Source organism: Eulemur rufifrons, chromosome 15 (genome assembly GCF_041146395.1).
Source record: "Eulemur rufifrons isolate Redbay chromosome 15, OSU_ERuf_1, whole genome shotgun sequence".
NCBI lineage: Eukaryota > Metazoa > Chordata > Mammalia > Primates > Lemuridae > Eulemur > Eulemur rufifrons.
Window position 1 is genome coordinate 13,348,026 of NC_090997.1, and position 22,989 is coordinate 13,371,014.

The window sequence follows — 22,989 nt, forward strand, 5'->3', positions numbered from 1 at the left end:
CTGCCTTATGAATTCTTAATGGTGATCCTCGGGAACTAAGGCCAAGATGGGTTGGGGAAGAGAAAGGGTACTTCAGGCAGTCATATGCAGAAAATGGCCTTAGTTTCCTCTTATGTGATCATCAGTTTCTCTTTACACAAAGCAGATTTGCAAATATTTTTATTTAGGGTTAAGACCAGAAATAGTAAAATCATTTGGGTTGGTTGGGGCTGTGTGGGGCTGGGGAAATCAACAGGAAAAGGCAGTATCTTTTAATTTGAGTTATTTTCAGCTTTAATTTAACATTTAAGATCACATGTATAGGCACCTGGTAGTTAATGCCTGTGAGCCCCACCCCCCCCCTTTTTTTTTTCAGTTAGTGGGAAATTACTGGTTCTGAAGTAATTCTCATCTTAGGTGAAATCTTAGCAGTTCAGTACTGCTGATTACTCTAGTTGTATTACTGACTTCCAGCAGGGTGTGCTGTTGCTCTGTGTTTGAATTAGAAGTTAAAGTTAGGGAAAGTAGAACGTCAGTGGTTAAATTGTTATGTTTTATGTTGTGTAGGCTTCATTTCTTATAAATGGTAGTTAGCAGTGTAATTCTGATCTAAGGTCAGCATCATAATTGATTGGAAAGCTATTTGGAAAGCTTCCTTGTAACATTTATATATGAATACTGAAGTCTCTCAGTTTGAAAATCTCATTTGAGGTAGGGTAAACTCTCTCTGCTGCGAATGGCAAGGACATTTTGTGCTGTTTAAAATGTTTTAAAAAAGTTTTTCCCTAAATCTCATTTACTTTGTTGAGGCTCTAACTTTCATGACAGCAAATAAATGTGTCACAAAGTGAGTAGTGCCATAAAATACAGTAATTTTTATTTCTATCTTGAATTGGTCTTGTGAGTTTTGAAGGGAAAAATTCAGAAGAACCACTGCTGTTCTTGTGGAGATTTATTTGGGTCGTTTATGAGCAACCATTAAAAACATGTGGTTCTCTTTGTTCAGTTCAGTACCAGGAACTGAAATCGTCCGTTGAACTATTTTTGTTGAAGGATTGGTGATTTTGGAAGAATATTCATAAAACAGTCTGAAGTAATTTTTCTCTTCTTGACTCCTGGATAACTTACTTTATTGTTTACCCAGCTAGTTTCTTTTAAAGAATACTTAATCAAGTCCTTTAATTTAGTAAGCCATGCTTATTTTAAATGGGAGTTCATTAAGTCTTTAAAAAGAAGAAAAGCATCTCAAAGACCCAAATAAACAAAACCTCCATTTTATTTGTATCCATCCCTAAATCAAAACTAGGTTTCTTTTAGCTTATTTTAGTTTTTGAAGATACAGTTCTACTGGTTTGAAATACATAAATATTTTATTTCAATTGTGGTAATTCTTTCATCATTTCAGTTGATTGCTAAATTATAAACATTATTCAAAGTTTGTTGTGGGGAAGGAACTCCAGTTATACTGTATAAACTAAATGTTATACTTAAATTATCCTTTCCATCTTAGGTTCAGGGAGATGTGCCTTTCTGTACAAGCACCGTACACCATGGCTGCCAGTGTGTTTGATTTTTGCTGCCATGAACTTTGGAACAGTGAATCTAAATTATGGCCCTATCATAGCCTATCAAGCAAGATGAAATCCAGCTTTGTCGTGGCTGGTGTCTCCTAAATAGATTAAAAAAGTATGCCTTGAGGTTTATATTGGAGCTAGTCTTTAAGCCATTACTCATGATTAATATTTGAAACGCAGCACTTAAATGAAAATCCTTAAGATAATTGTTTAAAACTAATAGAACCATCTCAGATTTTATGTAGAATGTGGTAGGGGGTATGTGTGTGGGAGGAGTCTGTTAAATAAATAGAATCAGAATGTAGTTACAGATCAGAAGTAAGTGGAAAAGACTCCTGAATTGTAACCAAGTCCTTATATTTTATTCTGCTTTTGAGGCAGAATTAACTTAGAACTTTGCCAGATATTTGTGTGTAAAATAAGACAGCAACAGCAACCATAGCAATGACAGCTAATATCAGAAAAGAAAAAGTTATGAAAGCATAGCATGCTGAGGCCATTTTAACAGGGTGGCAAAAAGCCCTGTGTATTTCAATAGCATCTGGGGGCATTACGGATGTATGGTAGGAGAGTAGAGTGATTGCTGTTTACAGTAATAACCCAAATTAATAATATAGCTTAATTTCTGTTCAGTGTCATGCTTTTTTTTAAAAAAGAGAGATGGCTGTAATTCTTGTAGGAAAATGTTTATCAAATGGTTAAAAATAGGAGAGCTTTAGTACTTTTATTTATTCACACATTCAGTGACTATTACTGAACATTTACTATGTACCAGACACTGTTCTAGGTCCTGAGGGTATAGCAGGAACAAGGCAGACAAGTTCTCTGCTCTTGTGGGCTTCAGTTATCTGGAAAATGCTTACTGTGGAGAACTTCATTTTTTGATGATGCCAGATAAATGAGTCATTACTGTATTTAGGAAGTGCAAATAGAATTTGAAGTGTTCTAATTTGTTTCTACTTTAAGTGGAAATAGGAAATCATCTGAAGACATAATTATTTTGAGTGAAATAATTTCCAGTAGGTGCAAAAGTGAAATAAGAAGTCTGAATTTAGGCCTGCCATTAAATTTAATAGTATTTGAAATAGTATCTAAACTGCTGTGTTGAGGAAGTTTGGCTGAAAAGTAGATTTTGTCATGTTAGCTATAAAAATGGAAAGGCTTTCCTTAGAGGTAGAAACTAGGTCCAGAAGTAATACTGCTTCTCTCTGTAATTTACTGGCGCAGTCAACTCTAGTCAAGAATTATTATGTAACCTTGACTTCTTGGAAGTAAAGTAACTTAAAGAACATAGATAACACATTTAAAATCCTTCTCAGTGTATTTGTGGAACTCTTATGAGGACCCCTAACTTAACTGAAGGTTATATTTCAGTGAAATTGGCTACACAATGTATCCTATTTTCTGAGTGATTTTCATTATGAAGTCAGATATTTTTACATAGGAAAAAATTTGCTTACTACTTTAAAGAGTGAAAACTTAGGGTAAGGATTAAATTAGTGGGCAATTCTGGGTAGAGGGCTGTATGTTGTAGTATCTTAGCAGGTTTATGCATATGTTCTCTTTTGTGGGAGTGGGTGTTGGGGAGGTGGCTTGTGGTGCAGGAGGAGTTTCTAGTACTTTGGAATACTCTTTTTCCATGACCCTTAAAGGCACTGAAATATTTCATAGTTGTATCTAGCAAGAACTCTAAGAGCCATACCAGAGATCTCCTTAGTACCAACTGTGTTGCTTCTGTTATGCCTCAACCTGAGCTGAATTTATTTCATGCATTTTATGTGTTTCACTTCTAATATATACAGATGTAAAGTGTTTTTGCATTGCTTTTGTTAGGGTATTACTGTCCTTGGAAAGGATTTTCATAAGGTTTTGCCTTATTGATTAGTTTCTTTTGCAGGGATGCAATCCGATAGCTGCTAACTCATAGATAATGGCAATAATCACTTACTGGGACCTGCATCTTATCAGTATAGAGAGGGTTCACTGATAAAACTTGATGTTAGTGAGAAGTCTGGAGATTAAAGGAGAGTCATTCATGGACTCTTTCGTTTGCAAACTTTTTGGTGCTTGAACCACATCTTTACTATTACAGCATCATACTGCTGAATGATGGACTAGGAAGTGGAGCTGCCATTGACTACTTACTTATTTGGGGTATCCTTAAACCTGTTTTTCCAATGGCGTAAGGTTATATTCTGGTTCCCCAAGCAAGAGTTTCAGTGAGGGATGCTCTTAATGTTTCTGAACCTCACTGTAGCAGACTTTAACTGAAGACAGTATTGGAGACTCAAGAATGATATGTTTATTTTGGAATTACTTAAGCTTGGTAACCTTAACAAACTTAGCTTGAAAGTAACAATTACACTTTTATAAGTCCCATAGAGCTCCCTTTTGTAATGACCCGAGGAAACACTTACGGTTCTACTGATTCATCTCCTGGGAACCATCAGTTTTCCATTGGTCTCTGGCCAGTCTTTTTTAGACAGTTTCTCTTCTATGCATTTAAAAAAATAACATTTGTAGGCGTCTTTCTAAAAATAATACCTGTGTTTTATGGAAGATTTAAAAGAAATAGAAAAAATAAAGAAGAAAAGGAGCCTACTATCCAGGCATAATCACCTCAAACATACACACACACACACACACACACACACACGCACGCACGCACACATGCGCCCCAGCCCACCTTCCCCCTCCCCCATATAACGTTTTTTTATTTCTATGTATGGATGAAGGGAGGAAGGTGTAAAACTATACTGGGATCATCATATAGTACACTTTTCATTTAATAGTATAATATTGTAAATATGATTTTAAAAAGGAGAGAAACATTATCATTTGCTGTCATTTAAAGTCTTTGGCAAAATCTCCGAATAATTAAATGCTAGTTATATTCTGTCCTTAAAAAGTTGTTAAATGTTACCTTTTTTTTCCCCCATAAAATTTTTCTGAGAGGTGTTTGTTTTCCTATAGCTTTATAGCTTATTAAGACTAAAAGAATTTGGAATTTAAAAATAATAAACTGGGAAAAGTAAAATCTTTTCTCAGGTATCAAATAAAATTCTTATAAGTGGGTATGTACAGGTAAATGTCTAAATCAGGGAAAGAATGATGGGCATATACATTCATTAAGGTCTTGTTTACGTGTGTCCAGAATAATTTGTTTTTCAGGGAGCAGTTTGAGTCTGGTGGCATTAAGCGTTCAGTCCCACAGCTTGAATTTCTTCAGGCATGTTTGCATTTCAGGGGCTGAGGCAGGGAGGACATTTGGTTTGTTAGTAGTGAAATGGCAATGTGTTGGACTTTCTAGTAGGACACAACTGTATAGCATCATTTAGTGGCTGTGTGGCCTAGTGCAAGTTACTTAACCTCTCTGGGTCTCATAAATCCTTACCTATAAAATTTGGGTGGGTAATAGTTTTTATTTAATGGAAGTATAAGATAATGTAAGGTTAAATGAGATACTGTGTGCCTAGCAAATAGCAAGTTTTAGTAAATTGCAATTCTCCCCCATGTCTCTTCAAATGTGCATCACTCTTGGTTACCTAAATTGGATTATACTTGGTTTGATACTATGAAGTATTAAGAAGTAACTTCACCTTGAACAACAGGCTAAGTTTTTATATTCTGTAAATTTTGATTAATACCTGAAATTTGAAACATGGGCTGATTTTAAGAGAGAGATTGTTACAATGAGGCTTTTTTTTTTTTTTTTTTTTTTTTTTTTTTTTTTTTTTTTTTTTTGACGGAGTCTCACTCTGTTGCCCGGGCTAGAGTGAGTGCCGTGGCGTCAGCCTAGCTCACAGCAACCTCAAACTCCTGGGCTCAAGCGATCCTACTGCCTCAGCCTCCCAAGTAGCTGGGACTACAGGCATGCACCACCATGCCTGGCTAATTTTTTCTGTATATATATTTTAGTTGGCCAGATAATTTCTTTCTATTTTTAGTAGAGACAAGGTCTCACTCTTGCTCAGGCTGGTCTCGAACTCCTGACCTCGAGCGATCCTCCCGCCTCGGCCTCCCAGAGTGCTAGGATTACAGGCGTGAGCCACCACGCCCGGCCTACAATGAGGCTTAAAACTCAGATTTTGGTTAGTGTAAATGGATTTTACATCATTGGATTTTAATTTAACATTTTGTGTATACATTTTGGTGTGTTGAAACAGCTGACATACTTGTAAGTTTTAATGTCTCTATTATATTATATTATCTTGATGTTCCATGGTTGATGGTATGTATACAGTCTTAAGAAAATAATTAGCCTTAGAGTACATGTAGTACTGAATTTGACTTTTAAAAAATCTTTTGTTATGGGAATTTTCAAACATACTGAAAAGTAGACTAGTATAATGAATCCTCATGTATCATCACCCAGCTATGGTATGATCATCAAATCATAGCCACTCTTGTTTCACCTGTTATCCCGCTTTCCACGATTATTTGAAGCAAATTCCAGATATCATATTACAAAATAGAGTTATGGTGCATGAAATTTGTCAGTTGGGTCTCCCTACACATTTATATGTAGATATATTCTCATTCATCTCCTGCTTTGAATTGAATTTTACCCTTTCATATTGGATGAAGTCAGCCTTAATTGTATCAAGTGTTGGTCTACTTTAAATTCTTAATAGTGGTAGTGTACTTCGTTTTTTTAAGATTATTGGAAATTTTCTGCCAATTCATATTTAAATCACAGTAGTGGCTTCTAAACTTCCAGTTATAACCATGTTTGAGAGGTTTCTCTGGTAATTAGAATAAAGTAATCTTAGTTCCAGTGCTAACTTAGTTAGATGTCTTAAGAAGATTCTAAAGTATGTCTGTAAGTACATATAAAGATTTCAAGAGCATTTTTTGAAAACTTTTGGTAAATAAACTCTAAGATGGAGTGAGTTGAAAAGCCTTTTTTTTTTTTTTTGAGAACTTGTGGTAAATCAGCTGTAAGATGCAATACAAACTCCTTAAGCCAATATTGTTTTCTTCAAAATTGTTGTCCATCGGGGTAGTTGCTAATGCTTACTTTTTTTAAAGGACTTAGAAATATGAATCTGATTAAATCAGAGTCTGATATTTTTTTCCCCCCTGATTCTTTGTATTTAAAACAATAAAGGGCCGGGCGTGGTGGCTCATGCCTATAATCCTAGCACTCTGGGAGGCCAAGGTGGGAGGATCGCTTGAGGTCAGGAGTTTGAGACCACCCTGAGCAAGAGTGAGACCTCCGTCTCCACTTAAAAAAAAAAATAGAAAGAAATTATCTGGACAGCTAAATATATGTGTGTATATATACATATATATATATACATAAATTAGCTGGGCATGGTGGTGCATGCCTGTAGTCCCAGCTACCCGGAAGGCTGAGGCAGGAGGATTGCTTAAGCCCAGGGGTTTGAGGTTGCTGTGAGCTAGGCTGACGCCATGGCACTCTAGTCCGGGCAACAGAGTGAGACTCTGCCTCAAAAACAAAACAAAACAAAACAAAACAATAAAGGTTTTTTTGTGGGGGCAGGGGGGACAGAGTCTCATTCTGTCACCCAGGCTAGAGTGCTGTGGCATCAGCCTAGCTCATAGCAACCTCAAGTATAAAACAATAAGGTTTTATACTCTCTTGCACTTCAGTGTTATTTCTGTGTGTGTGGATGTTGAGGTGGGGGCATTGGGGCTGATTTAAGGTAGTTCTGTGCCATGTATGCATGTGCATTTCATGCCTGAGATTTATTGGCTTGAAAAAGACCAGAGGGCCGGGCGTGGTAGCTCACGCCTGTAATCCTAGCACTCTGGAAGGCCGAGGCGGGTGATTGAGCTCAGGAGTTCGAGACCAACCTGAGCAAGAGCGAGACCCCATCTCTACTAAAAATAGAAAGAAATTATCTGGACAACTAAAAATATATATAGAAAAATTAGCCAGGCATGGTGGCGCATGCTTGTAGTCCCAGTTACTCGGGAGGCTGAGGCAGCAGGATTGCTTGAGCCCAGGAGTTTGAGGTTGCTGTTAGCTAGGCTGATGCCATGGCACTCTAGCCTGGGCAACAGAGTGAGACTCTGTCTCAAAAAAAAAAAAAATGACAAAAGAAAAAGACCAGAAACTATAGTTTAAGTATTTTTCCTCTTAAAGTGTATTGAGTAGTCATAGGTTGAGCATTTTATAAAACATGCAGGTACCTTCCTTCATATTTTAATAATAAAGTGGCAAGTGTAAGATAACTAAGCTAAACTTGAATATTAAAAGCTGTATTCTGTCTAAGGAAGATACATTTAATGATTAACTTCATAGAGTTCTTCAGCTAAATTAATTTTTTCCTGTGCTTAAATTTATTTTTGTATAACTTAAGTCCATATTTGCATGGAATCTTACCACAGTATTTGAGCCAGAAGACTTTTATAAAGGTTGAGCTAAATGAAATAAAATGGTTGGTATTAAATGGAAACTAATAACTTTTAAGTTTTAAAACCTCTGGTGGTTTGGGAATAATAAATGGCTCAAGTGTATGAGGTAAGATAATTCCCAGATACAGGGTACTAATAATACTAAATATACCTTGATAATTATTAATAATTAAACAGTTTCTGAGCATACTATGTTACACCATATTAGAAATTGAATATCCATGAAGTGAAATGTATATCTAATTGAGTTGTCTTAACATGAAAATATTAATTTGTATGGCTAATTTTAAAAAAGCACTTTATCTTAATTTGAAATTCTTTGCTTTTTGGGTTTTGGAATGTGTATTTGAATCCAGATGTGATTAGAATATCTAATGTGGGTATTCTTAGAACATGCTGAACTATAGCATAAGGCTGTGGTCTCCAACTCCCCAGGCCGTCAACCAGTTCCAGTCTGTGGAGTGTTAGGAACTAGGTGGTAGGAAATGGTCCGCACAGTGGCAAGTGAGTGAAGCTTCATCTGTATTTACAGCCGCTTCCCATTGCTCACATCACCACTTTAGCTCCGCCTCCCGTCACATCAGTGGTGGCATTAGATTCTCATAGGAGCCGGGCCTCTACTGTAAACTGCGCATGTGAGGGATCTGGGTTGTGCTCCTTATGAGAATCTAATGCCTGACATCTGAGGTGGGGCTGAGGCAGTGATGCTAGTGCTGGGGAGCAGCTGCAAATGCAGATTATCACTAGCAGAGAGGTTTGACTGCACAGTAAATGTAATGCACTTGAGTCATCCCCAAACCACACCCCTATCCGTGGAAAAATTGTCTTCCATGAAACCTGTCCCTGGTGCCAAAAAGGTTGGAGACCACTGGTATAAGGAACTTGATATAACTTGAGGAATTCAGTTGTTCATTTCTTAGGGGGAATGAGAACTTTTTGGTAGGTATAGCTGAGAAAACAGCTGATACCTAGCTTACGTAATGAGTTGGGCTGAAACAGAGTTCTCTATCCTGATTGCCTATTAGAATCATCTGGGAGCTTTAAAGATAAAACAGCCTGAAGCCATTTGAATCATTCTGTGGGGTTAGGACACTGGTGCTGGTAGATTTTAAAAGCTCCGCAGGTAGTTCTCAAGTTTAGCCAGTGCCTTAAAAAGACATGCTCCAGGAATATTTGAAGTGGGAGACGGAGAATGGAAGTTATTATCCTCTCTCCTTGATTGTGTTGTAAAATTTGTAAAGTGGAAGTTTTGCCTTTTTAAAAAAAATCTAACTCTTTCCTCCACCACCTTTCTAGAACTTAGACTCAGAAGTACTGCTTTTGATTTCTGGGGGAAATAATTCTTAGATTTTTATGTCCAGAAGAATTGACCCCCACCCCCACCCCCACCCCGTGGAGGTAATGTTTCTACTACTTGGATACTTTATTTTTATAATCGCCTATTGAGATAAAAATTACATACAGGGCAACCATTTAGAGTTTAATTGGTTTTCAGTAAAGGCACAGAGTTGTGCAACCATCATTAGAATCATCACCCCAGAAAGAAACCCTGTACTGTTAGCAGTCATCCCCCTCACCTGTCCAGCCCTTAATCTACCATTAAGGCAGCTGTCTACTTTCTGTATCTAGTTGCCTATTCTAGACGTTTGAAATAAGTGGACTAATATAATATGTGGTCTTTTGTGACTGGCTTCTTTTACTTAACATAATGTTTTCAATGTTCATCTACGTTATAGCATGTATTTGTACTTCATTTCTTTTTATGGTTGAGTAATATCCCATTGTATGGATAATACCACATTTTGTTTGTCCATTCATCACTTAATGGATATTTGGATTGTTTCTACCTTTTGGCTATTATGAATAATGTGCTGTGAACATTTGTGTGCACCTTTTTGGATGGATTTATGTTTTCATTTCTCTCAGGAAATACTAAGAGTGAAATTGCTGGGTCTAATGTACTTGGATACTTTCTTCACCTAATTTGAACTTCAGGGTTAGGAAATCTTCCCAAAGAATTGGGGAAATTCATGACTCCATGTTCTGGTAATGTTGTAGGACAGAGGTCCAGTGTGTAGTGTTTGGTCTTGTGGTCCTCAGGAGGCAAACTGCTCACTTAAAAGATGAAAGAGCTGTTTTTCCTTGATCTGTTTCCAGGAAGGGGTCCATATAGTCTTTTCTTAAAGTTGGAATTTTAAAGAAGCTTTTAAAGCCTTATCCTTAGTCCCTTAGTTATTAGAGAGGAGAGGTAAACGTTTGAACTCTGAGTGTCTGTAAAATAATAATTGTCATCAGAGTTAACATTTATTGACTGCTTATTCCATGCCAGGCACTGGAAGGCTGAGGGTTTTTACGCATATGATCTTATTTAAGCTTCATAACAACTTTTAGCAGTTTTACTGGTGGAGAAATGGAGACACACAGGTTAAATAACTTGCATCAGCTCAAAACAGCTGGATGGCAGTGCTGAGTAGTAAGAGTGACTCACTCCTTTGCCACTGTACGTGCTGCCTGCCTTCAGTCAGTGTTTCCTGACTCCTAGAAGGCACATGGCATTGCCATGGAACTAACTTTGATTTGTTATCAGAGGAAAACGGTTCCTTTATAAAAGACCTTAGCAGTTCTTATGAATTTATTCCTCAAGCAAATTGCAGAGAAATAAAAGCTTAACTTTTATAAAATACTAAAGAAATGAATAGTTTTAAAGGAGTTTTATTTAAATTAATTTTTAAAAAATTTTAATTATGGGTACATCATAGTTATATATATATTTATTAAGTAGGATACATGTGATGTTTTGATACAGGCATACAATGTGAGTTAATCAAATTGGGGTACCCAGCACCTCAGACATTTAATATTCCTTTGTGTTAGGAACATTACAATTCCATTCTTTTAGTTACTTTAAAGTATACCCTAACATATTGTTGATTGTAGTCACTTTGTTGTACTATCAAATATTGTTCATTTTATCTAACTATATTTTTGCACCCATTAACCATCCCTACTTTATCACCCCTCCCTGCAATCCTTCCCAGCCTCTGGTCCCCATCATTATACTCTCTGTCTCCATGAGATCAATTGTTTTTAACATTTAGCTCCCACATATGAGTAAGGACATGTGAGATTTGTCTTTCTGTGCTTGGCTTATTTAACTTAACATAATGTTCTCCAATTCCATCCATGTTGTTGCAAATGGCAGGATTTCATTCTTTTTGTGGCTATATAATATTCCATTGTGTATACGTACTATAGTTTCTTTATCCATCCATCCGTTGATGGGCATTCAGGTTGATTCCGTATCTTGGCTAATGAATAGTGCAGCAGTAAACATGGGAGTGCAGGTATCTTTTTGATATGCTGAATTCCCCTCCTTTAGATACATACCCAGCAGTGGGTTTGCTGGGTCATATGGTAGTTCTATTTTTAGTTTTCTGAGGTATTTAAAGTAATTTTAGATCCATCTCATGTTAGTAAGTTACATACATGCAATGCCACCCCCGATTGTCACCCCCCATAGGCTTATTTGACTTTACCTTTTAATAAAACTAAGATGGAGATGTACAGATATGAAGAATTAATAGTACTACTTTTCTAGTAGAGGTACTGTGCTTTACATTTTGAGGCACATTTTAGTTCTTTGGGGGTTCTTGCATATTCTAACCATAAAGCATTGAGATTGAAAATGTGTTTTTAATTCAGATGTTATGCATCAGAAGTAGATGTTTCAGAGTTGTATATTTGTTTTGAGACAGAGTTGTATTGTTTCCAAACATTTAGAAAACATCCTAGGTACACAATTTTCATACCAGTATTTTGCATTTGACAGTATTTTTTCCATGGTACCATTTCTGCTTATTTATCTCCCCCCACCCCACATTTAATGTCTTAGGAAAAAAAGTATTTACATTATCACACTGTCTCCCTTGTTTGTTATAGGGTGTTCTTAGTTACATTATTTTGAATTACAGAGTATAATTTGGGTGTACATTATCCTGAAACTACCCAGTTTTGGTTCTTATAGAAGTCACTTTTTAGAATCAATTTGAGAGAGAGAGGGATGGAGGGAGAGAGAGAGGAAGAGAAGTAGGGGAGAAAGGAGGAAGGGAGGAGCAGACAGACACAAAGAAATTAGCACAGATTTAATAATCCCTAAAGCTTTGATCTCACAATTTTAAGTGTTGTGTGTTGAAAACAAGCGTTGGAAGATCGCTTTAAAATGTTAAGTGATTATACTGTGGGAATGCAAAATATATACCTAGATAAGATGTTACGCTAATGGAATTCTGCGTTTCACATCTGTTCCGCCTCTCCTTGGATTCTCCAAGCTGGGACTTTCTCTGCCCTGTTGCATCAGTTTACGTGCTCCAGAATTTTGTTTTAAGTCTTCCTTCTGTTAGTTGTCCATCTTGTTTTTTTGTGAGTTTATACATATTTCTTTTCCCATAATTTTAGAGTTATCTGAGAAGGCAGCCAACCTGTATTCAGTATACATATTTAATAGGAAAACTGTCATTTCTCTTAATTTTATGGTATCTTTTCACTCTTCAAAATAAAAAAAAATTGTTGCCAAGTGTGATATTGGTATTCTCTTCCCTTCATGGGTTTTATACCAAATTTAGGATTATGACATTATAAAAATAGTCTAGTCATTTTGTAGTTTGAAGGAGTTATGTTTTGATCACAACTGTGGTTTATTAATTGGATGGAATATTATTCAGTTATTAAAAATATACTAGATGTATAATATAGAAGTACATTTTTTATATTTTATTTTTAATTGACAAATAATCATATGTTTATGGAGAAAATGTGAGGTTTTGGTACACATTGTGGAATGATTAAATCAGACTAATTGACATGTTCATCGCCTTGAATACTTACGGTTTCTTTATAGTGAGAACATTTAAAAATTCATTCTTTTAGCTATTTTGAAATATAGAATACATTGTTATTAACTGTATCACAAAGCTGTATAATAGATCACCAGAACTTATTCCTCCTGTCCAATTGAAACTTTGTACCCTGTGACCAACATATCACCTTTCCCTATCTATCCCTTAAACCCCCCAGACCCTGGTAACCAACATTCTACTCTCTACTTCTATGAGATTGCCATTTTTAGATTCCACATTTAAGTGAGAACATAGAGCATTTGGCTCTCTATGCCTGGCTTATTTTGCTTAGCATAACGTCCTCTAGGTCCATCTATATTGTTGTAATTGACAGAATTTCCTGCTTTTTAAAGCCTGAATAGTATTCCATTGTGTATGTATACCACATTTTAAAAATCCTTTCATCCATTGATGGGCATTTCAGTTGATTTCATATCTTGGCTGTTGTGAATAATGGTGCAGTGAATGTGGGAGCGCAGACAGCTTTTCGATATACTGATTTCAGTCCTTTGGATATGTACCCAGAAGTGGACTTGCTGGATCATATGGTAATTCTATTTTTACTTTTTTGAGGAAACTTTATACTGTTTTCCAAAATGGCTGTACTAATTTGCCATACCACCAGTAGTGTACAAGGGTTCCCTTTTCTCCACATCCTCGCCAATACTTATTATCTTTCATCTTTTTTATAATGGCCAATATGACAGGTGTGAGGTGATATCATTGTGGTTTTAATTTGCATTTCTCTGATGATTAGAGATGTTAGGCATTTTTTTTCATGTGTTTCTTGGCTATTTGTCTGTCTTCTTTTGAGAAATGTCTATTCAGGTCCTTTGTCCATTTTTAAAAGAGGGTTATTTGTTTTCTTTTTATTGAGTAGTTTGAGTTCCTTGTATATTTTGGGTATTAGCCCCCTATCTGATGTATGATTTGCAAATATTTTCTCATAATCTGTGGGGTTTTTCTTAACTCTGTTAATTGTATCCTTTGCTGTGCAGAAGCTTTTTAGTTTGATACCATCTCATTTGTCTGTTTTTGCTTTCATTGCCTGTGCATTTGGGGTCATATCCAAGAAATCTCTGCCCATTCCAGTGTCATGGAGTTTTCTTCTAGTAGTTTTACAGTTTCAGTTCTTATATGGAAGTCTAATCCATTTTGGATTGATTCTTGTATAAGGGTAAGTTAAAGGTCCATTTTCATTCTTTTCATGCTCTACCAACTGAGCTAGCTGGGCAGACATCCGTTTTCATTCTTCTGCATGTGAATATCTGGTTTTCCCAATCCTACTTATTGAAAAGATGGTCTTTTCCCCATTGTGAGATCTTGGCACCTATGTCAAAAATCAATTGACCAGAGGTGTGTGGGTTGATATCTGAGCTCTTTATACTATTCCATTGATCAGTGTATTGTTTTTAATGCCAGTACCATGCTGTTTTGATTACTATGGCTTTGTAGTGTATTTGGTGTGTAGTGCCTCTTTTTGCTCAAGATTGCTCTGGGTATTTGGGGTCTTTGGTGGTTCCATACAAATTTTAGGATTTTTAAAAAATTTCTGTGAAGAATGACTTTGGAATTTTGATAGGGATCACATTGATGTAGATTGCTTTGGGTAGTGTGGACATTTTAACTATTAATTCTTCTAATCCATGAACGTGAGATATCTTTCCATTTATTTGTGTCATGTTCAGTTTTTTTCATAAATATTTTATAGTTTTTGGTATACAGATCTTCACCTCTTTGGTTGAATTTATTTACCAGTATTTTACTTTTTTGCTGCTATTGTAAATGGGGTTGTTTTCTTAATTTCTTTTTCAGGTAGTATATTGTTAGTGTACAGAAATGCTACAGATTTATGTATCTTGATTTTTTTTTTTTTTTTGTATCCTACAACTTTACTGAATTTATCAGTTCTAATAGTTTTTTGGTGGAGTCTTTAGAGTTTTCTGTAACAAGATAATGTGTTCAGCAGACAGAGACAATTTCACTTCTTCCTTTCCTATTTGGATGCCTTTTTTCTTTTTCTTTTTCTTTTTCTTTTTCTTTTTCTTTTTCTTTTTCTTGCCTAATTGCTCTTGCTAGCACTTATAGTACTATGTTGAACAGAAGTGGTATGAGTGGACATCTTTTTTGTGTTTTTGATCTTAGAGGAAAAGCCTTCAATTTTTCACCATTGAGTGTGATGTTAGCTGTGGGTCTGTCTTATATGGCCTTTGTTATGTTGAGGAACTTTCCTTCTGTACTTAATTTGTTGAGAGTTTTTATCATGAAAGGCTACTGAGTTTTGTCAAATGCTTTTTCTGCATCTATTGAGATGATCGTATGGTTTTTGCCCTTCATTCTGTTAATGTGGTGAATCACATTTATTGATTTGCATATGTTGAACCATCTTTGCGTCCCCAGGATAAATCTCACTTGATCATGGTGAATGGTCCTTTTATTAATAATGTGATGTTGAATGTGCTTTGCTAGAATTTTGTTGAGGATTTTTTACGTCTGTGCTCATTAGTGATATTGGCCTGTAGTTTTATTTTCTGGTAGTGGCTTTGGCTTTGGCTTTGGTATCAAGGTAATGCTAGCTTCATAAAATGAATTTGGAAGTATTCCCTCCTCTCCAGTTTTTTGGAAGAGTTTTTGAGAAGGATTGGTATTAGCTCCTTAAATGTTTGGTAGAATTCAGCCATGAAGCCATCTGGTCCTGGGCTTTTCCTCCATGGGAGACTTTAATTACTGATTCAGTCTCCTTGCTCTTTGTTAGTCTGCTCAGAATTTCTTATTTCTTTGTGATTCAGTTTTTGTAGGTTATATCTTTCAAAGAGTTTCTTCTAGGTTGTCCAATTTGTATATAATTGTTCATAGTAGTTAGTCTCCTGTGATCCTCTGTATTTCTGTGTTATCAGTTGTAATGTCTCCTCTTTCCTTTCTGATTTAATTTTATTCTCTCTTTTTGTTTTAGCCAAGGGTTTGTCAATTTTATCTTTTCTCAAAACAAATTTAGTTTTGTTAATTTTTTATATCATTTTTTTAGCCTCTATTTGATTTATTTCTGCCCTGATCTTTGTTATTTCCTTCTTTTTGGGCTTAGTTCTTCTTTTAATAGTTCCTTGAGGTATAGTGTTAGGTTGATTTGATATCATTTTTTTTCTTTTTCGATATAGGCATTTAGTGCCTATGAACTTCCCTCTTAGAACTGCTTTTGTTGCATCCCATAGATTTTGGGATGTTGTGTTTCCATTTTCATTTGTCTCAAGATATTTTTTAATTTTCCTTGATTCTTCCTGTTGTAGATTTCTAGTATCATACCATTGTCATTGGAAAAGATACTTGATATGATTTTGATCTTCTTAAATTTGGTGACACTTTTTGTGATCCAACATGATCTATCCTGGAAAGTGTTCTCTGTGCCCTTGAGAAGAATGTGTATTTTGTTGCTGTTGGATGAAATGTTCTGTACATGTCTGTTAGATCCCTTTGGTCTGAAGTACAGTTCAAGTCTAGTGTTTCCTAATTGATTTTTTTGTCTGGATGATTTGTCTGTTGTTGAACATGGGATATTAAAATGCCCTACTATTATTGTGTTGCAGTCTATGTCTCTCTTCAGATCTCTTAACATTTGCTTTATATATTTAGGTGCTCTGATGTTGAGCGTGTATGTATTTATAATTGTTATATCCTCTTGATGAATTGACCCCATTTTCATAGTATAGTGACCTTTTTGTCTCTTTTTACAGTTTTTGTTCTAAAATCTATTTTATCTGAAATATGTATAGCTATTCCTTTTCTCTTTTTGTTTCTGTTTCCATGGGATATCTTTTTCCTTCCCTTTCAGTTTTTGAGTGTCCCTTAAGGTGAGGTGATTCAGTTGTAGGCAGCATATAATTGTATCCTGTTCTTTATTCATTCAGTTACTCTGTGCCTTTTGATTGGGGAGTTTAACCCATTTAACAGTCAAAGTAATTATTGATAGGCAAGGACTTACTAGTGCCATTTTGTTACTTGTTTTCTGGTTCTTTTGTAGATCCTTCCTCTCTTTTACCAATGAGTTTTATACTTTCATATGTTTTCATGTTACTAGTTAGCGTTCTCTTTGTTTAGCTTGAATTCCCTTTAGGATTTCTTGTAAGGCAGGTCTAATAATGATAAACTCTCTAAGCAGTTTTGTCTGAGAAAGTCTTTGTCATCCCTTTGGTTTTGAAAGATATGTGTTGGGTACAGTATTCTTGGTTTACAGCACCCCCCTCCGCAACCCTTCTTCAGGCTTTAACACATTGACTGCCACGCTAGGAAAAAAAAAATCTTTCCTTGGGGCCACGGTGTTTTATTATGAAAATAGAATAAAAACTTCGAAAACAAAATGATCCTTTCTAATGTAATGAAAAATTTGTTATTTTTTATTTTTTCTGTGTGTGAGTTATATGCAACTTGAAAAATAGTTCTCGCAGCTCCCTAGGTGAAGAGACATGTGAGTTACATATGCTTCATGAGGCCCTGGGCTTACAACTATCATGAGTTAAATACAACTCACATGGCAGTTAATGTGTTAAGTATATCATCCTACTTCTTCAGCCTGAAAGGTTTCTGCTGAGCAATCTGCTCAAATAGTCTTATGGAGGTTCCCTTATTTATGATGATTCATTTTTCTCTTGTCGCTTTCAACACTCTCTTTGTTTTTAACTTTTGACAATTTGATTATGGTGTGTCTTGGTGTGGATTTCTTTGGATTCATCTTATTTGGTGTCTTTTGAGCTTCCTGGATCTGGTTTTCTATTTCCTTCCCCAGGCTTGGGAAGTTTTCTGCCATTAGTTTTTTGAGTATGTTTTCTGTCCTTTTCTCTCTCTTTTCCTGGCATGCTAATAATATGTAAGTTGTTCTGCTTGATGGTGTCCCATAAATCTCTTAAGCTATCTTTACAGTTTTTCGTTCTTTTTTCTTTTCTTTCTTTTTTGAGACAGAGCCTTACTCTGATGTCCTTGATAGAGTACAGTGGCATCATTATAGCTCACTACAACCTCAAACTCCTGGGCTCAAGCAATCCTCTTGCCTTAGCCGCTTGAGTAGCTGGGACTACAGGTGTGTGCCATGATGCCTGGGTGATTTTTCTATTTTTAGTGGAGACAGGGTCTCGTTCTTGCTCAGGCTGGTCTTGAACTCCTGAGCTCAAGTAATCCTCCTGCCTCTGCCTCCCAGAGTGCTAGGATTACAGGCGTGAGCCACTGTGCTAGGCTTCATTCTTTTTTCTTTTTGCTCTTCGGATTGGATGATTTCTAGTGACTTGTCTTCATGTTCACTGATCCTTTTCTTCTGCTTGATCTAGTCTGCTGTTGAACCTCTCTATTGAATTTCTCATTTCAGTTATAGTATTTTTCAGATATATGTTTCAGTCTGGTGCTTTTTATACTTTCTGTCTCTTCATTGAAGTTCTCAGTTTGTTCTTGCATTGCTCTCCTGACCTCAGTGAGCATCTTTGTGACCATTATTTTGAATTCCCTGTTGGGTAGATCACATATCTCCAATTCACTCAGCTTGGTTTTACTTGGAATTTATTTTTCTCTTTCTTCATTTTTTTTAACTTGCTGTGTTAACTTCTGTACATTAGATAAGACAGCTGCCTCTCCCAGTCTTGTCAGACTGGCCTTGTGTAGGAGAAGGATTTCACCAATCCATCCAGCCTAAGATTTTAAGGTGCCTCTCAAATGTTTCCATTTGTCCTGACTGCTATCTCTATTTTTGGTGGCCTCATGGAGATTAGGGTGTCCCATGTCTGTCAGTTCTCTGTGATCAGTAAGGTGGAAGCCAGCCCTCTAGATGTACCTGGAAAGGTTGAGGTGTTGGATGTATGTCGTTCCCTCTGTCCTATTGTTGAAGCTGAGTGCCTGATTCCCCGGCTCTGTGGCAAATGCCTATACTGGTGTTCAGGCTACCCCATGATCCTGGGGAGATAGTTGCTGGCAGCAGTCCTGTTGTATAGCCACCTTTTTGTTTTGTGTGGTCTAGGGAGAGTTAGGAATGCAAAACCTCACAACCAACTTCCAGAGCTAGGATGTTATAGTCCCTTGTGTGATAGCTATAGAAATTGTGGCACTTGGTACATGGATAAACTCCTTTTAGGAAGAATGGGTAGACCTGGATTTATCAGTGAGTGAGTGGAGGAAAGTCTTGGGATGTGCCAAGTTCCTGCTCAGGTTGCCAGAGGGCTACTGTTTGTTTCTGGATGCAAGTTTAAGTTAGAGGCCAGGCTGTCAGGTGGCCACTGGAAAATTACGCTATAAACCCTTCCGGGTAGTAATGTGGAACTTCACTTTTTTAGGCCCTTCTATGCACAGCTCTTAAAGGGTGTAGCCCCTGAAAGTACTTGCATGCCTGATTTTTTAATTTTTGATTTTATTTATTTTGTTGAGACAGAGTCTCACTCTGTTGCCCCGGGTAGAGTGCAGTGGCATCATCACAGCTCACCGCAACCTCAAACTCAGGCCGCACCACTATGCCTGGCTAATTTTTTCTATTTTTGGTAGAGACGGGGTCTCGCTCTTGGCTCAGGCTGGTCTCCAACTCCTGACCTCAAGGAATCCTCCTGTCTCAGCCTCCCAGAGTGCTAGGATTACAGACCGTGAGCCACCATGCCTGGCCTTGCATTCCTTAATCAGGCAAGCTCTTTGTTCTAGGAGTCCAGTGATCTAGAGCTAGGATGCAGCCCCTCAGGTGGAAACTGTAAAAGTTGGGGTGCTTGATGTGTGGACAGACTCCCAGAAGAGCAGTTTTGAGGTATAGATCATGAAGATGGGCTGTTGCTAGTCCCAAAATAAATGCAGATGAATGATAGCAGAAGCTATTTTCAGAAAGTGGTTGTTAATTTTTCCCATACTGTGAATTTCAGTTCTGCTTTGACATTGAATCATGGGTTAAGTTATTATATAAATAGATTATAAATTACTGGGACTAACCTGTGAAAACCTTCAGGGGCAAGATAAATCCCTCCTAAACCTAAATTGTGTTATGGTAGTTGAAGTATAAGGGGTTCTAGTGTATTTTCACTTCAGGGCATGTAGTTAATCAGTGGTACCTTTCTAGCCCTGTTATTTAATAGCTTGCTTTTCTCATGTATGCTGATGTGATCTTCCCCTGCCCTCCAGATAAACAGGGGCCACATGACAACAGAAGCCAAGAGAGCTGCAAAGATGGAAAAGAAGATGAAAATTTTGCTTGGGGGTTACCAGTCTCGTGCTATGGGGCTCATGAAACAGTTGAATGACTTATGGGACCAAATCGAGCAGGCTCACTTGGAGTTACGTACTTTTGAAGAACTCAAGAAACATGAAGATTCTGCTATTCCCCGGAGGCTAGAGGTAATGTTATGTATTACCTTGAAGTGTTGCTTAGAAAGAGAGCTGCAGAGAATTATCAGAGCTTTCCTTTTTTTTTCTTTTCCTGTGCACGCTATTCTGAAGTTGATACTGTCAAGCCTTTTTCAATGAGAGCCTAACGTTTTTGATTTTCTAGTCTAGAATTATCTGTGTGTTGATGGATAGACCAGGCAAGTGGTGGATACAAAGATCTTCCCTTTACTCATTTTCTGTTTTGTATAGAGATACATGGTGAGATGGAATAAGTAACCGTTGTCATTTTTCTCCCTGAAACTTGATTGCATCTCATTCATGCAGCTTTATGAGGGGAAACTAAACCAGTGTCTTTTTGTTTTGGAATTTAGGATGTGGGGAGCATAGCTAGTCATCCCAAAGCATCAAATTCCTTTGGCCAGGTTTGGGTTAGATTTACCTACCAAATGTGCATGAGAGCCCCTCCGTGCTAACGGGCAGTCAGGGCTTATTTACAAGCATTTGTAGGTGTTGATAGGACAAAAATAGCTTGTGTATTCGAGGTAGCCACAGAGATTGTAATCAAGATGGTAATCACATGACCAAATCGAAGAATGGCTGTAGTACTGGTTTTGCTATATTTGTTTCTTTTTGGGGAATATTTACCTCTCAAGAATCATGAATTAACTCAGCTGTTTCTAAGATAAAATACCATAGATATTTTTTCAGTGGACTTACATATAAAATAATTATTTAATATTTTTGTCTCTTCAAAGTGTCTGAAAGAAGATGTTCAGCGACAACAAGAAAGAGAAAAGGAACTTCAACATAGATATGCTGATTTGCTGCTGGAGAAAGAGGATTTAAAGTCAAAATTCTGAAGCATAGTTTATATTCTGTCATAGGGTGAATTATTGATGGTTTTCATACTCTGGAAGGCTGAAACTATGTTTCTCTTCGTTGACAAATTTACCCACCATCTGTGGTTTTTTGGTTTATTTTAAAAGATGTCAGTCTTACATATGCTGTGTATAAAGACTGTAACTCCACAGGACGGACATTTTAGGGTTTAAATTATTAAGACGATCATTCTTTTAGCAGTGTCATATTTGCAAAATTTTTTTGTTTTGGCCTTTAATTTAAAAAGCCTAATTTTAAAGTGCTGCCTGTGAGTAAACTCTTGAATAAAAACAAAATATAAAAAATTTAAAATGTAGCCTTTTGTTTGAAGTAATTAGATGCTTAGAGTGCCTGTAAACTAGCAGCTATGTACTTTGTGTCATATTTAATGAGTAACTCGGGTCATCAAATGGCCTTCTAATATCTTAGCTTAAATCCTTAGGAGGCAATCCTTTGTGGCTTTGTTAAGTTTTCGGCGCAGAATGGTCATTTCTCTATACACTGACAAGATAAACTTTTTAGTACCTCAAATTTTTTTTTAGTATCACTTTAGGGAAGCTCTCTTCTCTGCCAGCTACTTATTACAAAGTTTATGGATTAGGACTTAAAAGATGTAATTTTTCTTAACCTGTTACTTTCTTGTGTTTTTTTTTTGACAAAGACATTTTAAAGGTTAATTTCACTAAGGCCATCAAACTTCATTAAAGCTCTGCGTTTAGCTTAAAAAGTCAATCTCATGAATGTAGAATTTGGGGAATGGGTAGAAGTAGGGAGATCTAATTTTATAACAATTCATATAAAATGATTTAAGTACAGTGTTAGTTGGCTACAAGCTCAATATAGGCCAACAATGTGTTGGGCTCACCAAAAAAGTTTGCCCAATCTTAGAATACTTAGGGATTAAAGGGAGAGAAGGAGGAATTCGTTCATTCACTTGTTTGTTCGTTCATCCATCCTGTATGAATGTATACGCTGTGCCAGAGTCTTGGAGATAGAATAACAAATAAAATAGGCTTGGTTTTATGGAGCCGATAGTCTGTTGAGAATGGCAGACAATTAAAATCCAAATGTTGGCTGGGTGTGATGGCTCACACCTGTAATCCAAGTGCTTTGGGAGGCTGAAGTGGGAGGCCAAGAGTTCAAGACTGGCCTGAGCAACATAGAGAGACCCTGTCTCTACAAAAAATAGAAAAATCAGCCGGGTGTGGTAGCATGCCCCTGTAGTCCCAGCTACTCGGAAGGCTGACGCAGAGGATTGCTTGAGCCCAGGAGTTTGAGGTTGGAGTGAACTACGACGACAGCACTGCACTCTAGCCTGCGCAACAGAGTGAGGCCCTATCTCAAAAAAAAAAGAAAAAAGAAAAAATCCAAATGTTTAAAGTGATTCTTATACGTTAGACACTTACTAAAAATGTTGGGGATGAGCAGTTATTAAGACAAAGGTCTTGCTCTCGTGGAGGTGACATTAGTTGGGGGAGATACTGAACATGTACAGAGAAATATCAAGTCATGAGGTTTAGATTCTATGGAGGAAATTTAAATAGGGTGATATGAGATAGGGATTGAGTGGCAACTTTAGATTGGATGATCAAAGATCTCTTGAAGAAGTAACATTTAAGATAATATGTGATTGACATTTTAGAAGGAGCCATCCTTGTGAGATTCAAGGAAAGAGCATTCCAGACAGAATGAATAGTTACCACAAAGCCTCCGTAGTGTGTTTGAGGAACAAAAAGGAAGACAGTGTGGCTAAAGTGTCAAGAATGGCATTTATATAAGGCCTGGCTGTATAGAGCCACACATATAAAAGGCCGTGGTAAGGAATCTGGATTTTATTGTAAATATCGTGGAAAGCTATGAGAAGATTCTAAGCAAAGGAATGACATGATCAGATTTGGTTTTAGAAACATCACTGTGGCCCTACTATGATGTCTGAACAGGGAAGC

The 22,989-nt window shown here is 36.8% G+C and overlaps 1 protein-coding gene across 1 annotated transcript in view; it reads left to right on the forward strand.

The window, feature by feature from the left end:
* CDC5L (cell division cycle 5 like) overlaps positions 1-21,300 on the forward strand; it is a 58,391-nt gene extending 37,091 nt beyond the window's left edge. The window contains exons 15-16 of the mRNA XM_069487750.1: positions 19,961-20,173; positions 20,920-21,300. Coding sequence (XP_069343851.1) covers positions 19,961-20,173; positions 20,920-21,024 — 318 coding nt within the window. The 3' untranslated portion in view covers positions 21,025-21,300. The remainder of the gene's footprint in view (positions 1-19,960; positions 20,174-20,919) is intronic.
* The last annotated feature ends 1,689 nt before the right edge of the window (positions 21,301-22,989 follow it).